General features: G+C 60.0%; 1 protein-coding gene and 1 long non-coding RNA gene across 2 annotated transcripts; one reads left to right on the top strand and one right to left on the bottom strand.

Annotated features, from left to right (window-relative positions):
• Nucleotides 1–1,705: 1,705 nt before the first annotated feature.
• Nucleotides 1,706–5,828, bottom strand: LOC109493990. Its single transcript, XR_006588791.1, has 3 exons — nt 4,684–5,828; nt 4,150–4,230; nt 1,706–3,557 (listed from the first exon to the last, which is right to left on the bottom strand). It is a non-coding gene; the product is annotated as an uncharacterized LOC109493990 (long non-coding RNA).
• Nucleotides 5,829–7,019: 1,191 nt separating this feature from the next.
• On the top strand, nt 7,020–9,791 carry IER5L (immediate early response 5 like). Its single transcript, XM_023242827.2, has one exon. The coding sequence runs from the start codon at nt 7,241–7,243 to the stop codon at nt 8,468–8,470; it is 1,230 nt and encodes a 409-aa protein (XP_023098595.1). The 5' UTR covers nt 7,020–7,240; the 3' UTR covers nt 8,471–9,791.
• Nucleotides 9,792–14,423: the final 4,632 nt, after the last annotated feature.

Raw genomic sequence — 14,423 nt, 5'->3', positions numbered from 1 at the left:
GAGCATAGCCCGACCCCGAGCACTAAAAACCAGTGAAATCAAGCTGAAAACATGAACCGAAACAGCATGCAAGGTTCACGCGTCCACACGGACGATCACGAGCCTCAGCTCTCAAAGTCCTGGCGGCCACCCTCTTCCTCCTGCCAGGTGCTTCCCCGCGTGTCGGGTCCTGAGGCCAGAAGTATGACTCTGGGTGGCTCGTTTAGCCCGTGTGTGTGTGTGTGTGTGTGTGTGTGTGTGTGTGCGCGCGCGCGCACGCGCGCGCCCAAGGTGGAGGGGACAGGCAGGTGAAGGAGAGGAAAAGAGTGGGCTTTACAGGACCAGTGTGTATCCTGCCCCCTACTCCTCCACTCATTGGTGAGAGCACCCTGCTCAGAAGCTTCCGGTCTCTGTGCCTCTGTTTCCCCAACTGTATGACAAAGGTGATGCTGGCACCTGGGTCCCCAAGTGGCTAGGTGAATTCACCGACGACATGGCTGCTGAGGGTCCTGCCGGACGCCTTCTCACCAGCACAAGGTCCAAAACTGAAATCCTATTTAGCCCCGTGTTTTAAAGACTTAAAAAATAAAAAGGGGCTCGGGAGATGAATTGAGGACAGATGATCGGTACTCACTGGGTGTCTCTCCCTCCCACACTCTCTTCACACTCACACACTCACACACACACACACACATGCTTGAGAAATGATTTTTTTTTTTTTTTGAGAAATGCTCTCAAAACAAAAACAAAAACTCTGCTTTGTTCCGCGTAAGCAGCATTAAAAATTCACCAGTTGTGGGAAGCAGGAGGGGCCCGAGTGCGGCCTGAGCTCGGCACAGATTGCTGGAGAGTTTGAACCAGTGATGCAACCCGCGGGGAGGCCGCCCGACAGAGGGCTGGGGTCTTGGGGACCCTCTGCCCAGGGAGCCTGTGAGGCTGCTCACGCTTCCCTCCCTCCAGTCCCCGCCGCAAAGCCTCGGTTACTTCCTTTATCACCCTCACTGCAACCTTGTTTATTTATCTGCTGGCTTATTTCGTGTTGCCTTCCCATCTGGCCTGGAATGTAAGTAAGGTCCATGAGCGTGGGGACTGCCGTGGTTCTAGGAGCTGAGGCAGAGCCTGGCACACAGTAGGCGCTTAATATTTGTGAACGAGCAAGAAGGCAAGTCAATAAATGAGCAAACGGATGAATGCAGAAGAGAGCAAGGGCGAGGCGCAGCCGGTGAATGATGAGTGGATGAATGGATGAGTACAGCCTTTCCCCAGCTCGGGCCGAGGCCGGAACCCATGCAGGGACCAGGGAATGTGTGGCCCCAGAACGTCATTTCTCTGGGTCTCAGTTGCCTCAACTGTACAATGGGGATTAAAGGAATACCCACCTCATTAGCTTGTTCAGAGGCTTAATGAAAGCAGCATCCGTGTTAAACATAGTTCGGTGTTTGGCACAACCAGCCACAGTTTTATTCGCCCAGTGGGGACGTGGAGGAGGAGGCAGGCACTACATACCCTAGCTCCCACCACTCAGATGCAAATAATAATAATAATAATATTGGAAGATTCAGTTCCTAAGATCCAAGGAGTTTCTCAGTCCTTAGAAACTCCCAGCTGAGCCCGGTGAGGGGACAAAGGTCTGTACTAAGTGAGTTATAAAAACAACTCCCGGCCAGGAACCACTGAGCCGCCCCCCACCCACCCACCCACCCACACACACCCGCCCAGGGCTGGCCCAGGATTAACTCTGGCCTGCCCAGCTTGCTTAGTTTCTGGCAGGATTTTGAGAAAAGAGGAAAGGGGGAAGGGGGACGTCTCCCATTCCATTTCAATACGAATCCCCTCCAGTCTTCAAAGCACGCTGGCGTCACTTGCTGCTCACAGTACCTCCCGGAGGAAGGTGGCAAGGGAGGAAACAGAGCCCCAAGAGAGGTGACGCACGTTACCTAGGGATAAGAGGCCGGTCTGGCGCCAGCACCCGTGTCTCCTGACCCCTCAAGCCCCGCTCTGGCAGCTAGACCACCCCAGATGTCCAAAGCCGAACACACACTCCATGCACATCCCAGCAGGTTTGCCATAAAGGCTCCCAGCTGAGCCCTTGGCAGACATCACTAATCAATTGGGGCGCATGCCAAATCCCTTCCAACCCAGAGCTCCAGGCAGACACTACCAATCAATTGGAATTGGCCTGGGAGATTAAGAGCATCCTCAGCTCTGCTCCAGGCTGTATGTGAGGTGCCCGGTGTTCTCCCCAGGGCTCAGCACAGCGCCTGCACGCTGGCCAGCATTTAGTCCGTGCTTACTGAGCGAATGAATGAATGAACGAACGAACGAACGAACGAACGGACATCCAGCCTGTGCCAGGTGCTTGGGCGGAGACCCTAGGTGAAGAGATCACATCTACCCTCTCTGCACCTTCCATCGGTGAGTACAGAATTTGTTCCAAAGGCCAATAAATCCCAAAGTGGTAGCAGCGGTCGCCATTCCTCTCCTGCCGCTCCGCTCGTGGTGCTCCCCACTTCCCCAGAGCCCTGGGATTAGAGTCACTTCTTCTTTCTGGTGTGTGACCCCGGGGAAGTCACCCAAGCTCTCCGTGCCTCAGTTGCTCCCTCCATAAAATGGGGATTATAACCAAGCCCGCCTCAAAGGCTGTGGGGACTCAAGGATATCACCACGGAAAGCTCCAGGCCCAGCGTCTGACACAAAGCAAAAGCTCCGAAGAGCCAAGCTTCCATCAATCTCCCTCGTCACACTTAAGGACCCTGAAGCCAGGGCCACGATGTCTTTCTAGGCACCGAGCCTGATGCTCAGGACCGTGCTGGGCAAACGCTGACGTTGGCGGGCCATTCACATCCACTGGGGACGATGGCAGGGTGCAGATTCTGTGGGGCAGGAGTTGGGGGGCTGTCTGGGTTCCGGGACCCCAGCCGAGCGCCCCAGTACCCACCAACCACAGAACGGCCCTCTCGGGATGCAGCACGGGGCTCCCACGTCCAAGCGTCACTAGCTCCTTGGCCTCCAAGAGGACTCGCCAGTGACCCCTTCGGTCAGCAGCATCCGGCCGCCTTCTCTGCCACTTCCTGCAGTCCCCAGTCTCAGTCCCCACGGGGCAACACACACTCCAAGTCTCGGAGACAGTGAGCTGGAGCAGCCAGGAGCCGGAGCAGGAGGTGGGGCATCTGGGTTCGCCCCCCCCCCCCCAGGCTGACACCCTCAGCACATCCCTCCTCCTCTCCGGACCTCAGTTTACCCACGTGGAAATCAGAAGTGAGGGCAGCCTGGTCTCTAGGGCCCTTCCAACCATAATGGTGCCTTCTGTATGCTAACATTCATTGATTGACTTAGTCCACAAGCATTTATTGAGTGCCTACTGTGTGCCACATCCTGTGCTAGGATCTGAGCTGTTCTCTGCTGGAAGGCCCCTCCCCATCCTTGGCCTCCAAGGCCCTGTCCCTCTTCCTATCACAGACTTATCACACTGTTTATCGTGTTCGCTTCCCTCTGAGTCGTGGCCTCCTGAAGACAGGATCACATCTTGTCCCCTTGCCCACTTGCTGGGATTCCAGAGAACGGTTGTGGAAGTAACTCTTGGGCAAATGAAGAAATTAATGAGTGCATGAATTCTAAATCTCCGCCCCACCCAACACACCACCTTCAGTTGAGCTTTTTGCCTCTTCATTCCTTTTCCCTAAGTCAAATCCCTAGGAACCCACCGGACAAATCCCACTGCTGACCGGGAACCTTCCTAGCCACGTCTCCCTCCTGCGATCTGGGTGACCAGAAGGTGCCCACAAACCACATGTGGTACTCTCAAGATGTTAACTGCTCCTGGCGGGGGGGGGGGCTGACATCGCTGGCGGGGGAGGGGCGGCTGATGGGAGCTCAGGTCCCGATGGGTTCTGTGTGCCCTGCCCCCCACTGTCCCAACAGACACTCAGTAAATATTTAGGCATTAATTAACTTCCTCCAGGGAGCGGTGACTCAGTGCCAGGTGCAACCTCTAGGGGGAAAGGTGAGCGCCCCAACCCTTCTCAGGGGCCCAGACAAGTAAGGCCAGCTCTCCATCCTAAGAAGGCTTGTCTCAATCCAATCTGCCCTCCTGCATGGGATGCAGGTCTGAGGGCCCCTCCTCCCCACACGGGGGCACGCGCATGCTCATACACACAGGTGCACACTCACCGCCCTAAACGGTCGGTCTGGGGGACTCTGCTTGGAACCATTGTACATCCGAACAGGAGCCTTGCGTGCGAGCCATCCATTCTACAAACATTTGTGAATCCCTACTGTGTGCCCCCCAAGCTTCACTGCTCCCAGGGGCGTCAAATAACTCAGCTGTTCCGTTGCCTCCTTCAGCAACGCTTTCCTTACAACAGCTGTGGCAACCCCCCACCCCGCTTCCCAGGCCACCCCCCGGAAAGATCAAGGGTTTTCATTAAGCTTAGACAACTGCTCTGCTCTCCCCACAAGCCCATCTCGATTCTTGAGGAGGAGAGGAAACCAAATGAGTGTGGGCCCCAGACAAGAGGGCCCAAAGAATGGGGTCACACGGATGGGTTGGCCACCTTGTAGCTGACCCCCCAGGAGGGCAAGAGCCTTAGCGGAGCTCAAACTCACTTTGGGGCAGGGGCAAGTGGGGGACTGGGAAGCGAGGAGGGGAACCGGCCAAGGTGAGGGGCCTAGCCCCTGCCCCCGGCCTGTGGCTAGAGAACCCACCTCCCAGAAGCATGTTGCGGGCCACCAGCTCCGAGACTGGCTGTGACTGATGAGCTGAAGCTGGAACAGATATTCGCTTCTTGGTGACTCCTGCGGGCACTGGTCTCAGAGCAGTTGGCAGGAAAGTGGCGGGTGTCCATCGCATCAAGGTCATGTTCACTGTGTATCGAGCCTCAGGACTGGACTCAGAACCACCCAGGGCAGAAGCCAGCAGCTGATTTCGAAGCACCTGGAGTTAAGTTCCAGTCCTACAAACAGACCTGGGTTCAAATCCTGCCTCTACCCTGTCTTGGCCGTGCGATGTGACCTTGAGCAAGTCACCTAAACTCTCTCAGTTTCCTCCAATAAATTCCGGGCAAGGACAGAAGGCAGGCCTGAAATTAGCATTAAAAACCCATTCTTAGACTCTTGCAACAGGCCAGACGCCGTGGATTCCAGACCTGACTGTTGCACATCGAGGCCTCACAGCCATAAATTCAGGTAGGACCTCCTGCCTCCCTCCACATGCTCATGATGTCGCAAAGGCGAACTCGAAAAGTAAATAAATGAAGCTTCTGTGTGTCTTTAAAATGGGCCCTAGGGAAATGAGAGGCAATGGATTTTTATTCCTACAGGTACTTCTCATGGACAAGTTCCACTCCTGTGTGACCCTATCGCCAAACCATCTATCTCTTCCATAGAATGCAAGTAAGATGCTGCGTCTCTGCAGTCACCCTAAAATGCCGTCGTGGCTTCTCTGGGTGGGGGTGGGGAGAGCTGCTACTGGGTGAAGGGCTTGGACCAGACTGAGCACAGAAAGGACCAGAGTGCTGGATCTGTTGAGACCTCGGGCAAGTCCCGCCCACTGTCAGTGCCAAGTTCCTTCCCCTGAAAAATGGAGTAAGTGCTCCTCAACTCCGTTTTCACCCTTGATGCCTGGCACTGGGTAGATGCTGAAAAGTGTTTGTGGAAACAAATCTGGAGGATGCTTAAGGCTGACAGGAGGCCCAGAAACTCGAGAATGGACTGGCTGAGTCTCTTCACTCCCACCAAGGGGCAAAATAGGTGCTGAGGACAACGGGCCCAAGGAAAGAGGGCACTCAGAAGAAATCCCGAGGAAGGAGGCCAACTCAAGGGCCTTCTCCTCAAGCAAACCTCCTGGACCCGCGCCCCCCACCCCCCCACCCCCCCCCACCAACTGGAGTAGCAGCCACCGCCCCCTTCACACCTACCAGTCCAGACGCAGGGCCCCCAGAGATGGCGATCCTGTCCCTCTGTTCTGTTTGTCTCCATCCCCAGCCGGGAGGGGGTGGCCCATGGATGGTTCAGGGCAAAAGGGGAAAGGACATCAGTGAAAAGTTAGGTTGGCAAGTTCCAGGGCCCTTGGTATCCGCCTCCCGTCTGGAGCTCACAGAACTGGCATAAATCCTAGCTTTGCACACTGGGGGGCTGTGGGACTACACTCAGGTCCCTCCTCTGCTGGTAGTCACAGTGAGGGATTCTGGGTGTTTCTGGCAAGGGGCTGCCCCACACTAGGCACATAATAATGGTCCTCATTGTCATTATTATTATTTAGGAAGGAAAGGAAAGGTTACAGAACCCGCGATAAGGACACTCCGGTGATGAGGAGTGGCTCAGAAGGCCCGTGAACCTCGGCTGGTTCCGAGGCCATGGGCTCCCTGGGAGCAAGATTCACCATGTCTTGGGTTTTCCCACCAGACACATGGGGAAGACAGCGCTTCCCCGAGTGTCTCCTGAGACCCCTGGGCCAAAAAGTCAGGGAGTCGGGCCCAATATTTTCTGCGGTTGAGGCACCTCCAAACCTCTCTCCCGTGAGGGTCCCCAAGGTCAGGCCGGCGGCCCCACTGGTCTCCTGCGAAGGCCTGGATCCCGCGGGTCACCCGGGGTCGGCAGGTGAGAAAGGAGGTGCCGCGTGGCCGGGAGTGGGGACTTGCGCGCACCTGCCGCAGGTGAGGCGCAGCCATGCGGAAGGGGGAGGAGCCGTCGTCGCAGCACTCAGGTGAGCCGACCCCCGGCTCCCCGGAGCTAGGCCGAGGGCGGCCGCGGGCTCCAGCGTGGCGGCTACGAGGCGACCCATAGTGTACACAGCGGCCCCGGCGGCTCCGAGTCCCACGCGGCTCGGCAGCCCCAGGAGAACATTCGAGGCAGCGGCGGCGTTGGAGGCCCGGGGTCCGTTCGGTATTTGAATAGCACAAAGGAACCGCCTTGGTCTGATTGGCCAGCCGAGTGGCCCCGGGGCGGGCAGCGCCTGTCACTCGGGAGGCTCTGGCTACTCCTATTGGCTCGTCAGGTGTGGGGCGGGGCCCTAACGCCCGGCTAAATAGCTGGGGCCGGGGCCGGCCGAGGCTCATTGCTTTGGCGCCGAGCGGGGAGCACGAGCCTGCGGGTGGCGCGCGGCGCATGGTGGCGGCTCCTCTCGGAGCGCAGCCGACCCGCTGACCCGGGCTCCGTTTCCCCTACCCGGCGCGCCCCGGCGGCCGGCTGGAGGCCGAGACAGCAGCAGCCTTAACAGCAGCAGCGGCCGCGGCTGCTCCGCCGCCACCGTCTCCGCGGGAGCATGGAGTGCGCCCTGGACGCCCAGAGCCTGATCAGCATCTCCCTGCGCAAGATCCACAGCTCCCGGACCCAGCGCGGCGGCATCAAGCTGCACAAGAACCTCCTGGTGTCCTACGTGCTCCGCAACGCGCGCCAGCTCTACCTGAGCGAGCGCTACGCCGAGCTCTACCGGCGCCAGCAGCAGCAGCAGCAGCAACAGCAGCAGCAACAGCAGCAGCCGCCCCACCACCAGCACCAGCACCTCGCGTACGCGGCGCCGGGCATGCCGGCCAGCGCGGCCGACTTCGGCCCGCTCCAACTTGGCGGCGGCGGGGACGCGGAGGCGCGCGAGCCGGCCGCCCGGCACCAGCTGCACCAGCTCCACCAGCTCCACCAGCTGCACCTCCAGCAGCAGCTGCACCAGCACCAGCACCCGGCGCCCAGGGGCTGCGCGGCGGCGGCGGCCGGGGCGCCCGCGGGCGGCGCGGGGGCGCTCTCGGAGCTGCCCGGGTGCGCCGCGCTCCAGCCGCCGCACGGCGCGCCCCACCGCGGGCAGCCCTTGGAGCCGCTGCAGCCGGGTCCTGCGCCGCTGCCGCCGCCCGCGCCCGCCGCGCTCTGCCCGCGGGACCCTCGCGCCTCGGCCGCCTGCTCCGCGCCCTCCGCGCCCCCAGCGGCCGCCCCTCAGGCCGCTGCTGGCGCCTCCCCGCCCGCCTCCCCGGCCCCCGCCTCCTCCCCCGGCTTCTACCGGGGCGCGTACCCGGCCCCCTCGGACTTCGGCGTGCACTGCAGCAGCCAGACCACCGTGCTGGACCTGGACACTCACGTGGTGACCACGGTGGAGAACGGCTACTTGCACCAGGACTGCTGCGCCTCCGCCCACTGCCCCTGCTGTGGCCAGGGCGCCCCAGGACCCGGCCTGGCGTCCGCCGCCGGCTGCAAGCGCAAGTATTACCCTGGCCAGGAGGAGGACGAAGACGACGAGGAGGACGCTGGCGACCTGGGAGCCGAGCCCCCCGGGGGCGCCCCGTTCGCCCCCTGCAAGCGCGCCCGCTTCGAGGACTTCTGCCCGGACTCGTCCCCGGACGCGTCCAACATCTCAAACTTGATCTCCATCTTTGGCTCGGGCTTCTCGGGGCTGGTGAGCCGACAGCCGGACTCCTCGGAGCAGCCGCCGCCGCTCAACGGGCAGCTGTGCGCCAAGCAGGCGCTCGCCAGCCTCGGCGCCTGGACTCGAGCCATTGTCGCCTTCTAGGGACCCCCGAGGGCACGGGGACCCGGGGACCCGCGGGGCTGGGGCCAGACAAAGACTCGGCCAAGGGGCGAGAGGAGGGAGCGAACGGGCGCCTGGCCACCCGGGGCTGAGCTGAGGGCGAGCAGGGGGAGGCGGCTGATGTTTTATAAATTGTAAAATAAAAAAAAAAAAAAAAAAGAAAGAAAAGAAATCTATGATCTTGGACTTTATTTTTGCAGAGAGAAAAAGCGCCTATTTAAGTATGCTTTGTGTTTCTCCTACTCTTTTTTTTCTTTTTATTGTAGTGATTGCAGTGGTGTTTAGCGAGGAGCCAGCCACGTGAGGGAGGGCTGCTGCCCGGAGGAGGTGCCGGGCAGCCGGGGGCGAGGCAGGGCGCCCGGGCCGCCAGGGCGCGCCGGGGGCGCAGCGCAGGAGGGCGCGGGGCCCGGGACGCCGATTCCAATCAGTTGTCAGACCCGGGGAGCCCGGCGCTCGGTTCTCCCGAGTCCCTCCATGGGGTGAGGAATGGGTCTTGTGAAATCCTGAGCAAAAACAAAGGCAAACTCTCTATCTCCGAAAGGGACGTTTGGGTCACATTTCCTCTCCGGGGGCGGCCTCCAAAGTTCTCAAAATGAGAAGGCAGAAATGAAAACACTTCAACTTTTTTTTTTTTTTTTTTCTTTCCCGGGGCGGGTGTCTTGAACCCCTCCTCTCCCCGCCCCTCTGGCTCCGCTCTCTTCCCCTCCTCCACCCGTCTCCCGGACTCGGGGGGTGGCGCCCGGCACCCCGACACTCCCGGACACCGTTTGGGGAAGGGGTGGGGGGCGGGCACGGCGGACTACATTTCCCATCATGCCCAGCACTGCGGTCCTCACTAAACAAAAAAGGAAGTCGATTCCTTCACCTGGATCCCCGGCGGCCCCGAGGGAGGGAGGGGCCGGGACCGCCGACTGCGTTGGAGACTTTTCACTAAGTTCCCGGTCAGATGTGGTGTTTGTGTGTGTGCTTCTAAGTTGCACTGTCCTAGTTCAGGCTTCGGTTGCATTTCATGAAACCAGCATTGTTCGAGGCTGTGAGAACCCTGTCCTGTGTCTTCAGCTCGATAGATTTTGTTTAATTTAAAGCCTTTTGTTGTGAAAAGGTGGGGTTCATCTGCAGCCCCTCTGGTTCTCTGCCATCAGCTCCATGTGGACCCCAAAACAAGTTGCCAACCCTTCCTTTCTTGGCCCTTCTCCCTCATTCTTCTGTATTTTTGTGCATACTGAATTGTATATCACCGGGTAAAACTGTTCAGATGATTTGTTTAAATTTATAATCCTAATAAAAAGCCGATTATAGAGGATGGTGGTGTCTTGTTTTCAGATCGGCCTGGAGGTGGAGGGGAGGACAGAGGGAGGTAGGGAGAGACCCCTACCCCCATGCAAATCCCAGCTCTCCGGGGCCTGGGCGGGCGGGATCTGCCCACATCCGCAGGGCCGGGGGTGGGAGAGGGATTGGAAGTGCGGGATGTTGGTTGCTGGGGATGTTAGGGCTGCGCGCCTCCCCGGCCGCCTTCCCCAAAGGGCCCTGCCCCCCCCCCCCCCCCACGGGAACGGCCGCCCCCCGGGGTCTCCAGCAGGAAGCGGAGCCTGCCTTCAACACATTTCCTGCCCGGCCTGGAGCGCAGGGCCTGGTCGGCCACAAGTCTAAGCCCTCTGCGGCCGGGGAAAGCAGCCTAGGGACCCTGGGGGGGGCTTTCTGGGCCACCCACACTCCCCGCCCCGCGCCTCCGCCCGCTCGTCCGCACGTCTCGGGCTGCAACTTGGGGAAGTTTTTTCCTTTTCCTTTTTTTTTTTTTTTTTTTTTTAAGTTGAGTTTGTTATCACTGCTCGGTGCCACTTGGTGGTGTGCTGGCGGCGTCTCCCTCCCTCCTCGCGCCCCTCCCCTCTCCCTCCCGCCTCCCTCCCCCCCGCCTCTCTTCCCTCCCCAGTGGATGGAGGCAGGAAGGCTCCAGGCGCGCTCTCCCCTCTGACCACCTACGGAATGACCTCAGAGTGGGAGAATGTGCCAAGGCCCCGAGGAAGCTCGCGTTCTCCCCACTGGAACCAAATTCACATCTGGAGCCGCGGCTCCGGCCCGGGGGCGCGCGGGGGTGGTTCCAGCTTTACAAATAGGGGATAGGAAAGAAAGACTGAGAAAAAGAAAAAAAAGCCAAGTGGCAGCTTGCTGTTTGTTTGACAGTGTCTCTCGGTGTCCCTCTGGCTCTGGCTGCTCTCCCCAGAGCTCTCGCGCTCGCTCTCTCACCCCTGCGCTCCCCTTTCCTGCGCAAGCCACCCCTCCGGACGACTGGCGCCCCCACCCCACCCCCTGCCCCCTGCTTCACGCCTCCAGCAGCGACTGGAGGGGCTGCCGCCGAGAGGCCCCACCCCAGCCTCTGAGAGGAGGACGCACGGCAGTCCCAGGGGCCCTCTCGGCTTCGGGTCCCCGTGTCGCGCGAGGCGAAGTTCTCGGGGACACTCCAGAGCGCGGGGGGCCGCGAAGGTCTGCGATGGGGGCGGGGGAAGAGAGAGACTACGGAGGCGTGAGTTACGGGGAGGAACGGCACCTCCACCCCAGCCCCCCCCCCACCACCCACCCAGGGCTGTTTTCTCGGCCTCCCACGGGAAGAGTCTGGAGCTGCTGGGGAGGGGGAACAGTGCGTCTCCCCGCTCCCCATTTTCTCCCTGCTGCACAGGGAAGTACCAGGAAAGCGGTTTGATGCACGGTTTTGCTTCAATCCACCAAGCCAGTTGCCAGAGCTCCCCCTAGCGCCACTTCCCGGGCGCTGCAGCGGCTGCGGCTGGGAGTGGGCGAGGCACAGCCGCCAGCGGCCGGGCCGCCGGGGGGCGGGGGGCTGCTCCGCGCCCACCTGGGGCTCAGCGCCCGGGCCGGAGGCAGCCCCGGCTGGAACGGGAGCCCCGGGCCGCGGGCGTCGCCACTCCGGGCCCGCGTCGAGGAGGGGGCACGTGGTCCAGTCGCCTTTGTTGGGAGCGCGGACCTGGGCACGGGAAGGGACCAGCCAAGGGGCTTGGGATCCTGCCCCCCCCCCCCGCCCCACGCCCCATCCGTCGCCCGGAGGCCTACGGCAGAGGAGTGCGGCTGGTAAGCTGCCAAACAAGAGCTGTGGACCCAACCGGATCCCGGGACCAGCGTTCCCCTCCCTTTTTGCCAGGTTTTCTGAGCTTCAGCAGTGCCAGGAGCCTCAAGCACATGGGTTCTAACTGGTGGAGGGAGGCGAATGGAGGGCTCTGAGAGCCCCCAGAAGGGAGGTACCCTTCCCCACCCCCCCCCCGCCTTATTTTTTCAGGACTCAGGCATCCACGCAAAGGGTTAATGCCCCGAGCATAATAGGCAGTGACCCAAAACACAACCCACCAGCGATCTACATCTCACGCTAAGATATTCCTTACAAAACAGTTGCACTTGCTACTATGCTGCCCAACACGCGGGGGTGCGGGGGGGGGGGGAGGGAACCACACCCGGCCACACTGTCCCCAACACAAGACGCTCTAAGCAGCATCTTCACTCAAACCCCCAGGGTACTGCACAGCACGCAGCATGCCCACCCAGAACATCCTGAGAGACTAATATTCCCGTGCATAGCACAGACTGAAAGGCCGGGGGGCTGTGGAGGATGCCCGGTTATGACAGTCCCCGGGAAGGGGGGAGGGGGCAGGCAGGCAGTCCATCCAGAAGTCCACAGACCCAGATCCACAGACAAGCCCCTCTTTCTCCAGCAAAAAAAAGGCCAAGACAGACCCCACAAGAGCCCCCAGGCAGGAGTCGGGGTGCTGCTTGGGGAGGTAGGGAGACCCAGGGAGTGATGGGGTGGGGGGCTTCCAGAGCACAGCAGCTCTGGAAGCCAGAACTCCAGCAAACCTCTCGCTCATTCCCCTAGGTTCCCCACCACCACCACCACATGCAAACACACACACACACTTCCCCCAGCTCCTAGAACACCGCAGATCCTGCTGCCCTTGATACGTGGCGTAGGGTTGAGCCAGGCTCCAAGCGGCGCTCCCAGCAACACAGAGCTGCTGGGATGACAGTCCAGATCCTCAGGGAGCTCCAGGCTGCCCTCCAGAGAAGCCAGGGGCTGGGGATGCCCAGGGTTCCCAAGAGAGCCACTGTGCAGGGTGCTGAGATCTGAGTGCTTTTATGGAGTATGCATGCGTGTGTGTGTGTGTGTGTGTGTGTGGGTGTGGGTGTGTGTGTGTCCTGTGACTTTCTTCTCTGCACTTGAGATTCCCACTCCCCGACTACAGACCCACTTCTCACTACGGCTATAGACGGCAGCTGCTGGTTTCCCGTCTCCCAGCTTTGCCACCCGACTGAGACTGTCCTCTTACTGTCATATCCCAAGCCTGTGTTCTGTCCCCAACCTGGGGCCAGGGTAGGAGGGTGGTTGGTAGCCCCCACGGGAAGCTCCTGGGCAGAGAAGGGGCGCTCGTCTCAAGGAGGGTGGTACCCGGTGACAGACCAGAGGTGTCCAGAGAGAGGGGCTACAAGCCAAGCTAAAAGACGCTTTTAGCTGTGGGACTTGGGGAGACCCAGGACACAGGCATGGCTGCTTCAGGGCTTGGTGACTAAGTGCAGCCAACACAGCCCTGAGGAAGGAACATTCTCCTTGCTCCTAGCTCCCAGCCAGGATAAGGAGGCTCCAGGGCCATCTGGTGCCTCCCAGGTTTGCCACTCGGGGAACCCCCAGGGGAAGGGAGGCTGCAGCCCCCAGGGCAGGGGGGCAGGGTTCTCCCAGCAGGCTCCTCGGTAGGGATAGTGACATGGGCCACGGTCGTGGGGCTGAGGGCAGCGAACAGCCAGCCGCAAGGAGGCCGAACTGGAAGAACTTGGCTGGAACTCCTGTGTGGCCCTTCCAGGCCCTCCCAGATAACCGCTGCAAAGGCTTTGAGGGGAAGCTGGGGTGATGAAGGGGTCTGGCCAGTAGGGATGGAGGGGGAAGGGCCATGCTGAGGTTATCGTACCCACCTTCAGACACAGACGCGCAGCTGGTGGGGTCTGGGGACATCGTCGTGGGGGGGGGGGCGGGGTACAGGTAACCTGATCTTTTCTCACATGCAAGTGAAAAAAAGGCTGACTAGAAGCTCTAAAATACTTAAGTGATTATTACTAGGTGCGGACTTTACAGACAAGCTTTGTTTGATCCTTCATACATTTCTAGATTTTCCAGATTTTTCTGCAATGAGCACGTATCACTTTCATATACTTAGAAGAAAAAACTAACACTACATGTGTCGGAGAAAAATGTGACGTGACAGGTGCCGTAATCGACGGACGGACGGCATGCTACGGAACAGAGTGGGGGGGGGGGGGGGGGAGCCGCTGTCTTCAGCCTGTCTGGGCCAGGCTCCCCCCTGACAAACAGAACACGCACCAAAAAGCCTTGATTCACCAGAATTTGCCCTCCTGCGCTCTGTCTTTGTTAAAAGAAGCCTGAGACAAAAAACGACAGCTCGTCTCGAGGATGTTGTTGAAGAGGCCTTCTGGAGGGAGCCTTGTTAATTCTCACCTCTGACCCCTGGCCCAGCTCCACCCCGTCCTACCCATCAATCATCACCGAATGATTCGCCCAGAGTTGCTAGATTACCTGGTGAGGAGGGTTGTAAGAGGCAAATGTGCTTGAGAAACGTTTGCAGCAACTTAGGCCAAAGAGCACTGGACCAGGAGTCTGGAGACCGAGGGGCAGGCTCTGGGTCGGCTACAGGCTTACCTTGAGACCTGGGCTGAGTCGCTCTCCTAGCAAGCCCACATTCCCTCACCTGTAGGGATAGAGTTAAGAGGAGGGGAGTAGGGGCGCCTGGGTTGAGGCAACTTAACTTAGTCGGTTAAGTGCCCGACTTCGGCTCAGGTAGGTCATGATGTCACGGTTCCCGAGTTCGAGCCCCACGTCGGGCTCTGTGCTGACAGCTCAGAGCCTGGAGCCTGCTTCCGATCCTGT

This window comes from Felis catus, chromosome D4 (assembly GCF_018350175.1).
Source record: "Felis catus isolate Fca126 chromosome D4, F.catus_Fca126_mat1.0, whole genome shotgun sequence".
NCBI lineage: Eukaryota > Metazoa > Chordata > Mammalia > Carnivora > Felidae > Felis > Felis catus.
This window is presented reverse-complemented; position numbering and strand designations above follow the sequence as displayed.

Coding starts and splice junctions, on each gene's coding strand:
- IER5L (XM_023242827.2), top strand. CDS start 7,241: ATGGAGTGCGCCCTGGACGCCCAGAGCCTGATCAGCATCTCCCTGCGC.